Below are 12,840 nucleotides of genomic sequence, written 5' to 3' on the forward strand. Positions count from 1 at the left end.
GTAAAGACCCTGGGCGCAGTAGATAAGCCAAAGGGCAGCACAGAGAACTGGTAATGTTTCGAGCCCGCTTTGAAGTGCAGATACCTTCTGCACTCTTGCCGTATAGGAATATGCAGGTAAGCTTCTTTTAAGTCCAAAGTCACCATCCAAGCGTTCTTGCCCAACATAGGCAGCAGCTGCTGCAGAGTGAGCATCTTGAATTTTGGTATATCTAGGAAGGTGTTTAGTACAGAGAGGTCCAGGATTGGTCTCCACGAATTTTCCTTCCTGGGAACCAGGAAAAGTCTGGAATAAAAACCTTGCTCTATTTCTAAATTTGGCACCAATTCTATGGCCCTCATAGCCAGGAGGGACTGAACCTGTCGTTGTGCGTCTGCCCACTGATGATTTGGCAGGTCTGGCCAACCGTTCGGTGTTGGCAAGGTGTGGAAATGAAATCTGTAACCTCCTGAGACTATGTCCAGAACCCACTTGTCCCGGGTTATGTGGCTCCAATTTTGATAAAAAAGAGAAATCCTTCCTCCCCAAAGGTGCTTCCGGGAGAGGAGCCCCTGGTACCAGAAAGGGAGAGTCATAAAGACTGTCTTCGGTAAGGTTGAGACTTATCTTCACCTCCCTTGGGAGAGGGGGCACTCCACTGCCTATTCCGAAAATGGGTCTGTGCCTGTCCCCTGACTCTGGAACACCTGAATCTGCCTCTCTGAGACCTGTCCGAGCCCGGAAAGGACCAAGATTTAGCTGGCCAGTGTCTGCTAAATCTAGGTGGTTGTACCTGTAGAAAATCCTTAACCATATGCATAGATTTGGCTTTGTCTTCCATTTTCTTCAATACCTCTTCAGTTTTGGACCCAAACAGAACATCGTACTGCAAAGGGGCATCCAAAAGTTTGGCTTTAACCTGATCCGGCAAACTTTGTTCTTTTAACCAAGCATGTCTTCTAATAACAGCGCCAGTTGTAGCAGCCCTACAAGAAGCTTCCAAAGAATCAAAACCACAATGCAGGGTATGTTTACCCACCTGTTCAATAGCATGTAATAAATCCTGTAACTCCTGATTATCCGCACCAATAAACACAGCTGACATCTTCTGTTTAAATACAGACAAAAGGTATTGCTGATACTTCAGCATATGAAATTGACAGTTCAAAGCCCTAATAGACAATGTAGCAGAAGTATAAACTGTTTTACCCCATCTCTCCAAAGCCCTGGACTCTCGGTCAAAGGGAATAGGATTTTTAGCAGAGGCCGCTTTAACACTCTTAGGACCTTGAGAAATAGTTTCCGGATCAGGCAAAAGATTCCTAAAAAGAAATTTGTGAGAATCTGGAACCCTATAATACCTATCCGGTTTGGCCGGAGTAGGGGGAAAAGAATCAGGAGATAGAGAAGCTTCCGAAAAAGCATCATCAACAATGTCCAATACAGGGGGAATAGCCAGAGGCTTATGCTGTGGGAGAAGAAGAAAATCCCTAAGCCTTGCCTTGGATTCAGAGAATTCCTGCCCTTCCCATTGAAAATGCACCATCATATCATGCAAAGTTTCACCAAAAGAATAATCCTCAGGAGGAGAGGCTGAAGGAAAGGAATCTTCAGCATCAGAATCCTCATAAAGAGGAAAGGAATAATCCTGCTCAAGGGAAGAAGCAGAAGAAACAGAAATTTGGTCTGAAGAATCAAAATCAGACTGTAATTTAGGCTTCTTGCCAGGAGGGGGATGAGAACCCCTGATCATAGTTCAGCCATCCTAAGCATCTGCCTCTGAGGCCTAGGACCCTGATCAAAAGGTTCCTGTGCTTGCCCTTTCACTTTAGCTGGAGCCTTAGACTTTGTCTTTGACTGTAAAACTGAATCCACATTTACAGGAAGCTGTGAAGGCCTGAGAACTCCCTCAGAAGCCGGTACCTTCCTACCGGCTCCGGACCCAACTGAGGGAGCAGTATCCGAAGGTCCAGCGCCTGGCAATTCTGAAGACCCCATCAGCTCCACATTGGAGTTGGTACAGGCAATTGGTTCAAAAGAGGCGGACGACAGGGGCTGCAAAGGCGCCTCACTGACTACCGTCGAACCAGCAACTGGCAATAACTGAGTAACATCCTTTGCTGTAGACCTCTGAGGCTTGTCTGCATTCCTGCGCCTCTTACACACCCCAGAAGTAGGAAAAGAATCTGAAGACATGTTATAATTAAACCTTTTTCCAAAATAGTAAAAGGCAAAGTTATATCTACGCCTAATAGTACGCTGATTAAATCTAGCACAAAACGCACCATTAGCAACGTCGTGGTCAGGACCCAGGCAGGGAATACAGTAAGAGTGAAAATCCCTTTGAGGTATTTGCTTCCCACAAGAAATACAATTATTAACTTTTTCTGACATCTGACTGGAGCAAGAAAAAGACCTCCCCAATGGGGTACTTATCTTTAAAAAATGAAAATCCAGGGATTAAATCCAAAAACAAACAGGAACAGGCCGACCAGCATCAGTGAACTGCAAAGGGCACCGCGCGGCAAGAAAGAGTGGGGAAATTGCATCAGCTGAGGTCTTTGTACCTTCCAGCGCATTTACGTCAGGATAAAAGCGACCTGAGCTGATGCCCGATCCAGACTTTGGGATTCTGACCGATCTGGGCCTGCTGCTGGCAGGAAGAACCCTACAGTCATGACTGCAACAGTGAACCACGTAGGACATCTGACATCTCGGTGTTTTGGAACATTTTGAGACTGTTTCAGTTTTTTTCGGGATTTAAAATTTAATGAAGACAGAACAAAGGTTATTTTTGTAAACTGTGTATCCGCTCATGAATTGGTTCAGCAATACCCATATTTATGATGGCACGATGAACTGAAGTATTTATGAGTATGGGTTAAAAAGGATTCTGTTATGGTATGTAAGGATATGTGAGAAGGGACTAAAAAGATAATACAAAACATGAGAAGCTGGAAACAGTTGTTTATGGATAGCAAGATAAGCAGTGAAAATGATTTTGGTCCTCTTATAGGTTCATAGGTTCATAGATTAGTACTAGGCTAACTGCCCTTATGGACCATTTTAAGCCTAGCCAATTACCCAACGTAAGAATCAAACCCTGCACCTTGTGATTGTAAGGCAAACCCCTTATCCGTTTCATGCAGGTCAAGTATAGTTTTATCAACCAGAGAAGCTACAGACAGTAACTTAGAGTTGAAGGATTTTATCAGGGAAGGGAAGAGGAGAAGGGTCTGCTAGGATAAGATGATCCTTCCAGTAGAGCAAGGTGGTTTAGGATTACCTGAATTGAAGGAATATTTAAGAGCTACACAGTTAAGGCCCATGTACATAACACAAGCAGAAAGCTATAATTCAAAGTGGAAAGTGATGATGATTAAACACGGGGGATAATTCAAGAAATAATGAGAGTGGGATTTTGGATGCAGATCCTTAAGGAGAATGACAACAGCCATATTATATCCACAAAGTAGCAGGAAGTATTCTAAGAACTAAGCAGGACAAGAATGGAGAAAGGAGACTTTGCTGACAAGGATGACTGCAGTTAGGGATACAGAGAATAAGTAAAAGTGGTTGAAACTTACTGGTGAAAACTGGCAAAGAAGGAATTGGAAGCAAATAATTTGAGAGGGAAAGGTAATAGAATGGGAAGAGGCTAAGAAGACATTTGGAGTGCAGTATAGAGACTGCCTTCCCTTACATGGATTGATATTGGAGTGGCGGCAGAGAGAAAGGGATTGGGGAATCCTAAGTGTCACTCTCCTATTTTGGACACAGTAGAAGAGTCTTCCTGGATTCTGTTGAAGCAGCTTGATTTTATACAAACATCTCACCATAGAGGTTTACTGACTAAAGTAACTTGTATACAGACTAACAACTGTGATCATGCTTGCTCATGCTCTGGCTGCTCTTTCAGAATGGCGCTAGGGATTGCACGTGTCTGGAATTTATACATGCACATACAGTCTTTGGCATGCTTCTTAAAGACAAAGCACACAGCACGTACACTGTAACGCGTTTATATTACGTGATCGAACAGTGAAATGTTCGAACACATAATCGACCCCCTAAATATCGAAACGCCGTAATGTCGAACGTCAAACAAAAAAAACACTCAAACCGTTAAAATGCCCCCCTGCATCCCCCCACTACCTAAATATACCAACTCTGTGATCGCACTACAGTGCAAACAATGGAAAACTTCCATGTCCGCACTGTACGGAGATATCCATTGAACCGTTTGACATTCTGATGGTTCGATATTAGGGGTCGATTATTACGTGTTCGAACATTTCACTGTTCGATCACGTAATAAAGACCCACTCTGATCTACTCCGTTATAGACTCTGCTTTGCCGTGGGTGTGCGTGTGTGGGTGGGTGTGGGTGTTGTAAAACAGTCATTCAGGTTTTTTAGTTTCAAACTGCCATTCTGTGGAGACCAACACAGGCCGCTGTTACACCTCTAGCAGGAGACTACAGTTGTAACAGCTCTGAGAGGTGCTTAAGAAAAATTTAGGCACCTTACGTCGGACAGGTGCTTAAGAGTATTTTTTTCCAGAATTTAGAGAGTACTGTTTGTGCTTCATGCATTATGAGGCAGTTGGACAGTGATCGCTAGTAACCTCTTTCTACTTAATTGGTTAATTTCTCTCCAGTAAGTGAGAGTTAGAGGCAGATGAGTGGCATTGAACATACTTATTTTGGAGTCAGCTTGCACCCCATCATGACTCAGAAGTGGATGTTAGTGTATAATAGCATTCTATTTTGTTAACTGCAAAGGGAAGAATCACTAATTTAACATTAAATTACATTAGCTTTTTAATGCAAAAATTGCATATTTCATTTAATCTGTTTATTAACATGAGTTATCCAAATGGGCTGAGTAGCTCCTTTTCATTGGAGGCCTGGGGAGAAACAAGTTCCAAAGCAAACAAAGAATAGCATTTACAAGACTATAACATGACCATATTTACAGAGGTCAGCAGTGGTGCTGGCAGTATTTGTTGTGATGCGTAGTACATCATGTCATAACGGGTAATGGTAATTAGGAGAATACTTAAGCTTGGTGCTTCATATGGTAGCAGTCATCTGTTACTGAGAAGGAAATATACCAGAGTAAGATGGTGTGTGAGAGAAGTACAAGTGGTGGACTGAGAGGAAAAATAAATAGGAGGAGGAAGAGAGCTATGGTGGAGAGGAACTAGATAGGGTTCAAGATGAAAGTTTTGCAAAAGGTGTAGAGGATGGATGCAGTAGGAGTGAATTGGAGGTAGGTAGAGCGCCGAGGGCAAACCGTTTGATTGAGGTTTGTTATCTTTCGTGGGAGCATAAGCAGTTCCAGTTATCACTCTGATGTATTTTTTTTTTTGTTTTGCCTGGATTTTTGTATGATGCTTTTTAAGGCTTTATTCTTCGTCCGTGGAATTCTGTATTTTAGCTTCAGGTACTGAGCGGAGAGAATCAGTAGGATACAATGTGTGTTTATATTTTCTTGTTTAGAGATCTGATGGATCTGATAGGATCATAAATTTTAGTGAGGTGATTAATTAATGTTTTTTTAGGAGTATGTGATGGTAGTACAGACTTTGTCCTATAGTTGTTCTCCAGCCACTCCTGCTTCATGCAAGGCCTCACTTGCTCCATAAATAACTTCCATCTTTTCAGGAGGAGAAATTGGTCCTTTGGGTACTTTATTATTTGTGTTACTAGTCTCTCAAATCTGTGTTATTGTGTCAAGAGGTAATTGTAAGCTCTGTAGTAGCAGACGAGTTTTCATTCTTCATTTTCATAGCACCTTCCTTTTCTATTTCAAGTAAGGGTCAGCTGTGCAACAGAAAATCTTTAGTTGCACACCAGGCCTTTGCATTCTCTATACCTTTGGACACAGAATACTGAAACAGATAGTAGCCAGGTTGCTGTATGCATGCCAACTTGCATTTCTTTAGGGGTGCCTGCTGTGACTTCATTTACTAACTCATGGATGGACAGCCTTGTTTGAGACTGTCAGAAACTTGTGTACAAAGCATAAAGGGTTTATTAACATGTGGCAGTAGTAAACTTTTTCACTGTATTGCATCTGTGTAGGTAGCTTTTATTTTAGATTTACAGTAGATTTTAAATGTTTGTGCTTGATTTTATATTGTAGTGCTGGAATGTATAAAATTATTTTTTGATATACAGTGGTATTCTCCTTTGTTTCCCCAAAGATAACAGGGTTACGTTAAGGACATACAGAATGACGAAACATCCACCAAATAGGCGTGGACTTGAATTTGAGGTGGGAGCTCAACTGGAAGCCCGAGACAGACTAAAGAACTGGTAAGCTTCAGGTCTTTAAGTTAAAACAGTTGTGTTATGTTGTTATTGTAGTTTGATGTTTCTATTGATGTCCTTCAAGGATGCATCTGCAGTCCTTACAAATGGGTTGTCCTGTCGTCAGGCAGCCCTTCGGTCGGCCGGATTCCAAAGTCTGGGGCCGGCTTCGGCTGGTGTCGCACTTCACCCGACGTCATCGCTGCAGTTTTTCGGGTATAAAGGCATCAGCCGACGCCATTTTCCTCAGTCTTTCTTGCCGCGTGGCGCCCGAAGCAGAAGCTGTTCGCAAGTGCCGGTCGGTCAGATCCAGAGATTACTACTATGAATACTACTTCGAAGACTTCTAAAAAGCTAAGTACCCCGTTGGGGACTCTTTCTTGCCTCAGCCGATGTCAGAGAAAGTGAATAATTGTTTATCTTGTGGGAAACAAATACCTCATAAAGATTTCCACTCCTACTGTATACATTGTTTAGGCCCAGACCACGACGTAGCAGCTTGTCTAGCCTGTGCTTCTTTTAACCGACGGACGCTTAGACGTCGGTCGGAGTTTGCTGAACAGATTTTCGGCTCTGATTTTGCCTATATTATGCCGTCGGATCCTCCGACAACGCAAATTTCCAAAAAACGAAAAGAAAAGGACCGACACTCGCGGTCCGCGGTTTCGGCTGAAACTGCGATTAAGCAAACCGCGAGTGTCTCGGTTTCGGCCGAAACCGAGCAAGCGGTTCTTTCTTCAGCCGAAACCATGCCTTCTACCGAGGCCTCCTCTAACCTGGTAGAATCGGCTTCTGAAATCCAACCTTCTGTTGCGGTTTCTCAGGAATTATCAGACACTATTCCCCTGGATATTTCAACCCCTGCACGTGGAGCTGCTAGGCCTCCTGCAACCATGTCTATTAAGGCCTTTGCCAGGGCTAAAGCAGCCAAAGCTTCAAAAACTGTGCCTGCCAAACCCCCCTCACACAGACCCAGCACTAGCTCTCATATGCTTTCTTTGGCTGAGGATCTAATTTCTTTAATTCGTGGATCCCAGCCTCATCCAGACAGGTCCTCTCTCCCACCTCCAGAAAAGAGGCCTAGAGCAGAGCCCCCTGAACCAGTATCCACTGATGATTCCTCTGATGACTCAGAACACACAGACCCTCCTGAGGCTTCTTATTCTCCTTACGAAGACTCTGATGCGGAAGAGTCCATTCCTTCAGCCTCTCCACCTGAGGAATTTTCCTTTGGGGAAACCTTGCATGCTATGAGGGAACAATTTCAGTGGCAGGGCCAAGATTTCTCAGACTCCAGAAAAAGGCTTAGAACCTTTCTACATTTGCCACAACATAGGCCTTTAGCTATACCTCCAGTTCTTTCTGTTGTAGATGATGCATTTAATGATGCTTGCACTGCTCCTGATTCATTACCTCCGGCTCCTGCTAAGCCCGATAGGTTCTACAGGGTCCCGGACACTCATCACCATTTATACAAGGCTCCTTTGCAGATCCAGAGACTATCTCCCAGGGCCCTAAAGCTGCAGCAGCTACTTCTACTAAAAACCCCGACCCCTCTGAAAGGGAATCCAGGTCCTTAGAGAGATGGGGTAAAAAAGTTTACACTTCTGCTACCTTGTCAGCTAGGGCTTTGAACTGCCAATTTCATATGATTCAATATCAAGAGTTTATGCTTGACCAGTTAAATAAAAAGCTGTCCTCTGAAGAATCTTTAGATAAAAAATATGTTCAAGAAATGGTACATAACATACAGCAGGTTAGTAACCATTCTTTAAAATGTGGCTATGATGCACTGGAGGCTTCCTTTAGATCAGCCATGACTGGCACAGTTATCAGGAGACATGCATGGTTGAAAGAACAGGCATTACCAGACCATGTCATATCAAAGCTTTTGGATGCACCCATGGACAAGGTCAATTTATTTGGTTCCCCTGCTCAGCAGGTACTAAAAAAGATGGAAGATAAGGCGAAATCTGTACAAACAGTGAAAGATTTCTTACAGGTCCAACCTCCAAGGTTTAGCAGGAACTGGCCCTCCAAGAATTGGTCCTTTCCGGACTCCTCTAAGACTCAGAGAGGCAGGAATAGGCGTTCTAGAGGCAGAAACCAATCCAGGGGTGCCTACAGGGGACGCCAGTGGCAAGGTAACAACCAGCGAGGCACGGACGCAGCCACCACCACTACAACAACTCAATCACAGTGACTTGACAGTGGCACCGCCTACCAGGGAACAACTAGAAGCACCCTTAGGCGGAAAGCTAACCTTATTTTCAAAAAACTGGCATTGCATCACAAGGGAAAAATGGATTTTGCAAACTATAGACCAAGGTTACAGGTTCCATTTCCATACTCTACCAGGGAAGAGAGGAATGCCAAACCTACCACCTACTCAAAGGACAGAAGCTCTAAAGCAAATATCTCAGCTATTAAGAATGAGAGCTGTGGAAAAGGTACCATCTATGGAGCAAGGAAAGGGATTTTACTCCAGACTCTTCCTGGTACCAAGAAAAGAAAACAAATGGAGACCCATTCTAGACCTGTCAGCTTTAAACACATTCCTTATTGTTCCAAAATTCAAAATGTTGACCCTACAGCAGCTTCTTCCCATGCTGGGCAAGGAGTCTTGGCTGGTAACTCTAGATCTCAAGGAGGCATACCTGCACGTCCCCATACGACCAATTTGCAGAAGATACCTCAGATTTCTTGCAGGATCAGAGCATTATCAATTTTCAGCATTGCCCTTTGGCTTATCTACTGCGCCCAGAGTGTTCACGAAATGCCTGGCATCAGTAATTGCTCATTGCAGACTTCAGGGGATCCAAATTTATCCCTACCTGGACGACTGCCTGATACAAGCGGACAACAAAAGCAAGCTAACAGAAGACTTACAAAGAGTCATTTACCTGCTGCAAGCCTTGGGATATACAGTCAATATAAAAAAGTCAAGGCTGATTCCATCCCAAAGAATAACCTTTCTGGGTGCAGAGCTGGACACATCAAAACAAATGGCATTCCTAACTGCAGAAAAGAAAGAGCAACTACCTCTCTACTTCTTGGCATTAACAAAGCAGAACCATCTAACTGCAAGAAAAGTACTGCAAGCTCTAGGCTTCATGGCATCCTGCATAATTCTGGTCCCTCATGCCAGACTGCATATGAGAAAGCTACAGTGGTACCTAAAGAATTTGTGGTCCCAACACAAGCACAGCCTAGAAACCAAAATTCCAATAATCCCATGCCTGAAACAAGAGTTCCTATGGTGGGCTCAGGCCTGTCAATCAAACACAGGATTGCCCTTCTGCAACAGCCAACCAAGCCAAACCATCACGACAGATGCCTCAGACCTCGGTTGGGGGCACACATGCTGGGCAAGTGCATACAAGGCTTATGGACTCAAGACCAGCTGCGCCTACACATAAATCTAAAGGAAATGCTGGCAGTAAAATTGGCAATCCAGTCATTCAGACCACTTCTCCAAGAAGGTCAGTTGATGATAAGGACAGACAACACCACAGTTATGTGGTACATCAACAAACAGGGAGGCACCCATTCATATCCTCTATGCTGGCTGGCACTGGACCTATGGGATGTGGCCCTGAGCTACAACATTCAGTTACAAGCAATTTTTGTACCGAAAAGAGAACATTCTAGCAGACATATTAAGCAGAACTACCACAGATGCCCACGAATGGATGCTTCATCCGGACATCTTCAAAGCCATCACAAGAGAATGGGGATTACCACAAATAGACTTGTTTGCATCCCCACTCAATCACCAGCTAAAGAAATTCTGCACAAGGACGTACCACCCACTTGCTTGGAAGGTGGACTCACTATCTTTCAGTTGGAAAAACCTGACAGCATACGCATTCCCACCACTTCCTTTGATGCACAAGGTGCTTCTGAAGATCAAAGAGGACCGTCCAAGGATCATTCTGATAGCTCCAGACTGGCCAAGACAACATTGGTACCCATTGCTGAGGAGCATGTCTCGGGAACAAATATGGACACTACCCTGATCCCATTACTGTTAACACAGAACAACTACAACATCCTGCATCCAAACCTGAAAACTCTGCAGCTAACTGCCTGGAACATTACATAACAGCAATTAACCCAAATTTATCCCAAAGGGTTAAAGACATAATCCTGGAGGATCGTAGACCTTCAACAAGAAAGAATTATGCAGCAAAATGGAAAAGATATCTCATTTGGAGTACTGCAAAGGGAGAAGATGTGACACTGGTAAACATAGCCAACATCCTGGAGTACTTGGCAGAGCTCTTCCACACAGGCCTGTCCTATTCTTCCATCAAGATACATGCATCAGCTATTTCAGCAGAATACAGCTTGGATCCTCCTGTCTTCTCTCATCCCCTGCTCAGACAGTGTCTGAGAGGAATTAAAAATGTAAAACCTCCCAGGAAACCACCATTGCCAGCATGGGACTTGAACTTTATGCTAGAAAAATTGACACTTCCCCCTTTCGAGCCAGCAGCAACAGCAGAATTACAATACTTATCCTGGAAGACTGCTTTCCTGCTGGCAATAACTTCAGCAAGAAGGGTCTCTGAACTACAGGCATTAATGGCAGTGCAACCCTTCCTGATCTTCCATCAAGATAGAGTGTCCATGAGAACAAATCCTACAGTCATGCCTAAGGTGGTATCCAGAGTGTCATTAAATCAGGCTATCCACCTACCTACATTCTTCCCAAACCCACAGAACAGGGGAGAAAGACTCTTGCATACCTTGGATGTACATAGACAATTACGCTACTACCTGGACAGAACTAAGTCCAATAGAAAAACTGACCAGCTTCTGGTAGCATATGCCACAGGAAAGGAAGGAAAACCAATTTCAAAACAGACAATCTCCAAATGGATTGGAAATTGCATTAGATTTTGTTACTCCTACCATGGAAAGAAAACTCCAGAGAACATCAGGCCTCACTCCACAAGGGCTACAGCCACTACCACAGCTTTCTTACGAGGAGTGGCTACCAAGGACATTATAGAGGCTGCTACTTGGACCTCCGTGCATACATTTGCCAAGCATTACAATTTACCTTTATACTCTAGATCCCGAGCAGGTTTTGCCACTGCTTTTTTGCAAGGGATCCTAGCTACACCATAATCTCTACTCTTTTCCTCCTCCCTTGTTTAGCTATGGTATTCTACCCATTTGTAAGGACTGCAGATGCATCCTTGAAGGACATAGTACAGTTTTGTACCTACCATAAATGTAGATGTCCGATAGGAATGCATCTGCAGTCAGGATTACCCACCCACCTTCCCCTCTGAGGTACTCCTAGGGTATTTGCCATCCTTCAGCTAGCTTGGGGGGGATCTATTATGGTGTATTTGTTTGTATATATGTACATACATGCTTATTTTATGTGTTTGCTCTCTACTATTTGGAGACATTGGCATTTATCCAAATTTAGCCATCCAAGAGGGCACCTGGCATCTGGGGCAAGAAACACTGAGGAAAATGGCGTCGGCTGATGCCTTTATACCCGAAAAACTGCAGCGATGACGTCGGGTGAAGTGCGACACCAGCCGAAGCCGGACCCAGACTTTGGAATCCGGCCGACTGAAGGGCTGCCTGACGACAGGACAGCCCATTTGTAAGGACTGCAGATGCATTCCTATCGGACATCTACATTTATGGTAGGTACAAAACTGTACTTTTTAACGTTTGTGTTGTGTGTATTCATTAAAACGTTTTGGATATACCTCCACTGAGTTCCGCTCTGGTTTTAGCACTTCTGCTTGGATCAGTTGAAAAGAAAACATCTGTTAGGGCAAAAAAATATAAAAAAATAAAAAATGTACAATAAGCTGGTTACTTAAGTGTGTACACCCTTAAACTAATACTTTGTTGAAGCACCTTTTGATTTAATTACAACATTCAGTCTTTTTGGGTAGGAGTCTGTTAGCATGGCACATCTTGACTTGGAAATATTTGCCCACTCTTCCTTGCAAAAGCTCTCCAAATCTGTCAGATTGCAAGGGAATCTCTTGTGCACAGCCCTGTTCAGGTCACCCCACAGATTTTCTATTGGATTTAGGTCTGGGCTCTGGCTGGTCCATTACAAAACTTAAAATTTCTTCTGGTGAAGCCATTCTTTTATTGATTTGGATTTATGCCTGGGGTCATTGTGTTGAAAGGTGAAATTCCTCTTCATCTTCAGCTTTCTAGCATACGCCTGAAGGTTTTGGGCCAAAAGTGACTGGTATTTGGAACTGTTCATAATTCCCCCCACCACCTTGACTAAAGTCCCAGTTCCAGCTGAAGAAAAGCAACCCCAAAGCATGATTCTGCCACTGCCATGCTTCACCGTGGGGTTGGTGTTCTTTTGGTGATGCAAAGTGTTGTTTTTGCGCCACACGTACCTTTTGTAATTGTGGCCAGAAAGTTCAACCTTGGTCTCATCAGACCATAACACATTTTCCCAATGCTTTTGAGAGACTTGATGTATTGTTTTGCAAATTATAGCCAGGCCTGGATGTTTTCCTGTGTAAGAAAAGGCTTCCATCTTG

General features: G+C 43.7%; 1 protein-coding gene across 1 annotated transcript in view; it reads left to right on the forward strand.

Moving 5' to 3' along the window:
• LOC122817033 (trichohyalin-like) overlaps positions 1 to 12,840 on the forward strand; it is a 1,834,860-nt gene that overhangs the window by 584,096 nt on the left and 1,237,924 nt on the right. Inside the window, exon 2 of the mRNA XM_044090165.1 lies at positions 6,190 to 6,301. Coding sequence (XP_043946100.1) covers positions 6,219 to 6,301 — 83 coding nt within the window. The 5' untranslated portion in view covers positions 6,190 to 6,218. The remainder of the gene's footprint in view (positions 1 to 6,189; positions 6,302 to 12,840) is intronic.

The sequence above is a fragment of the Protopterus annectens genome, chromosome 12.part0 (genome assembly GCF_019279795.1).
Source record: "Protopterus annectens isolate FY-2018-M chromosome 12.part0, PAN1.0, whole genome shotgun sequence".
Classification (NCBI taxonomy): Eukaryota; Metazoa; Chordata; order Ceratodontiformes; family Protopteridae; genus Protopterus; species Protopterus annectens.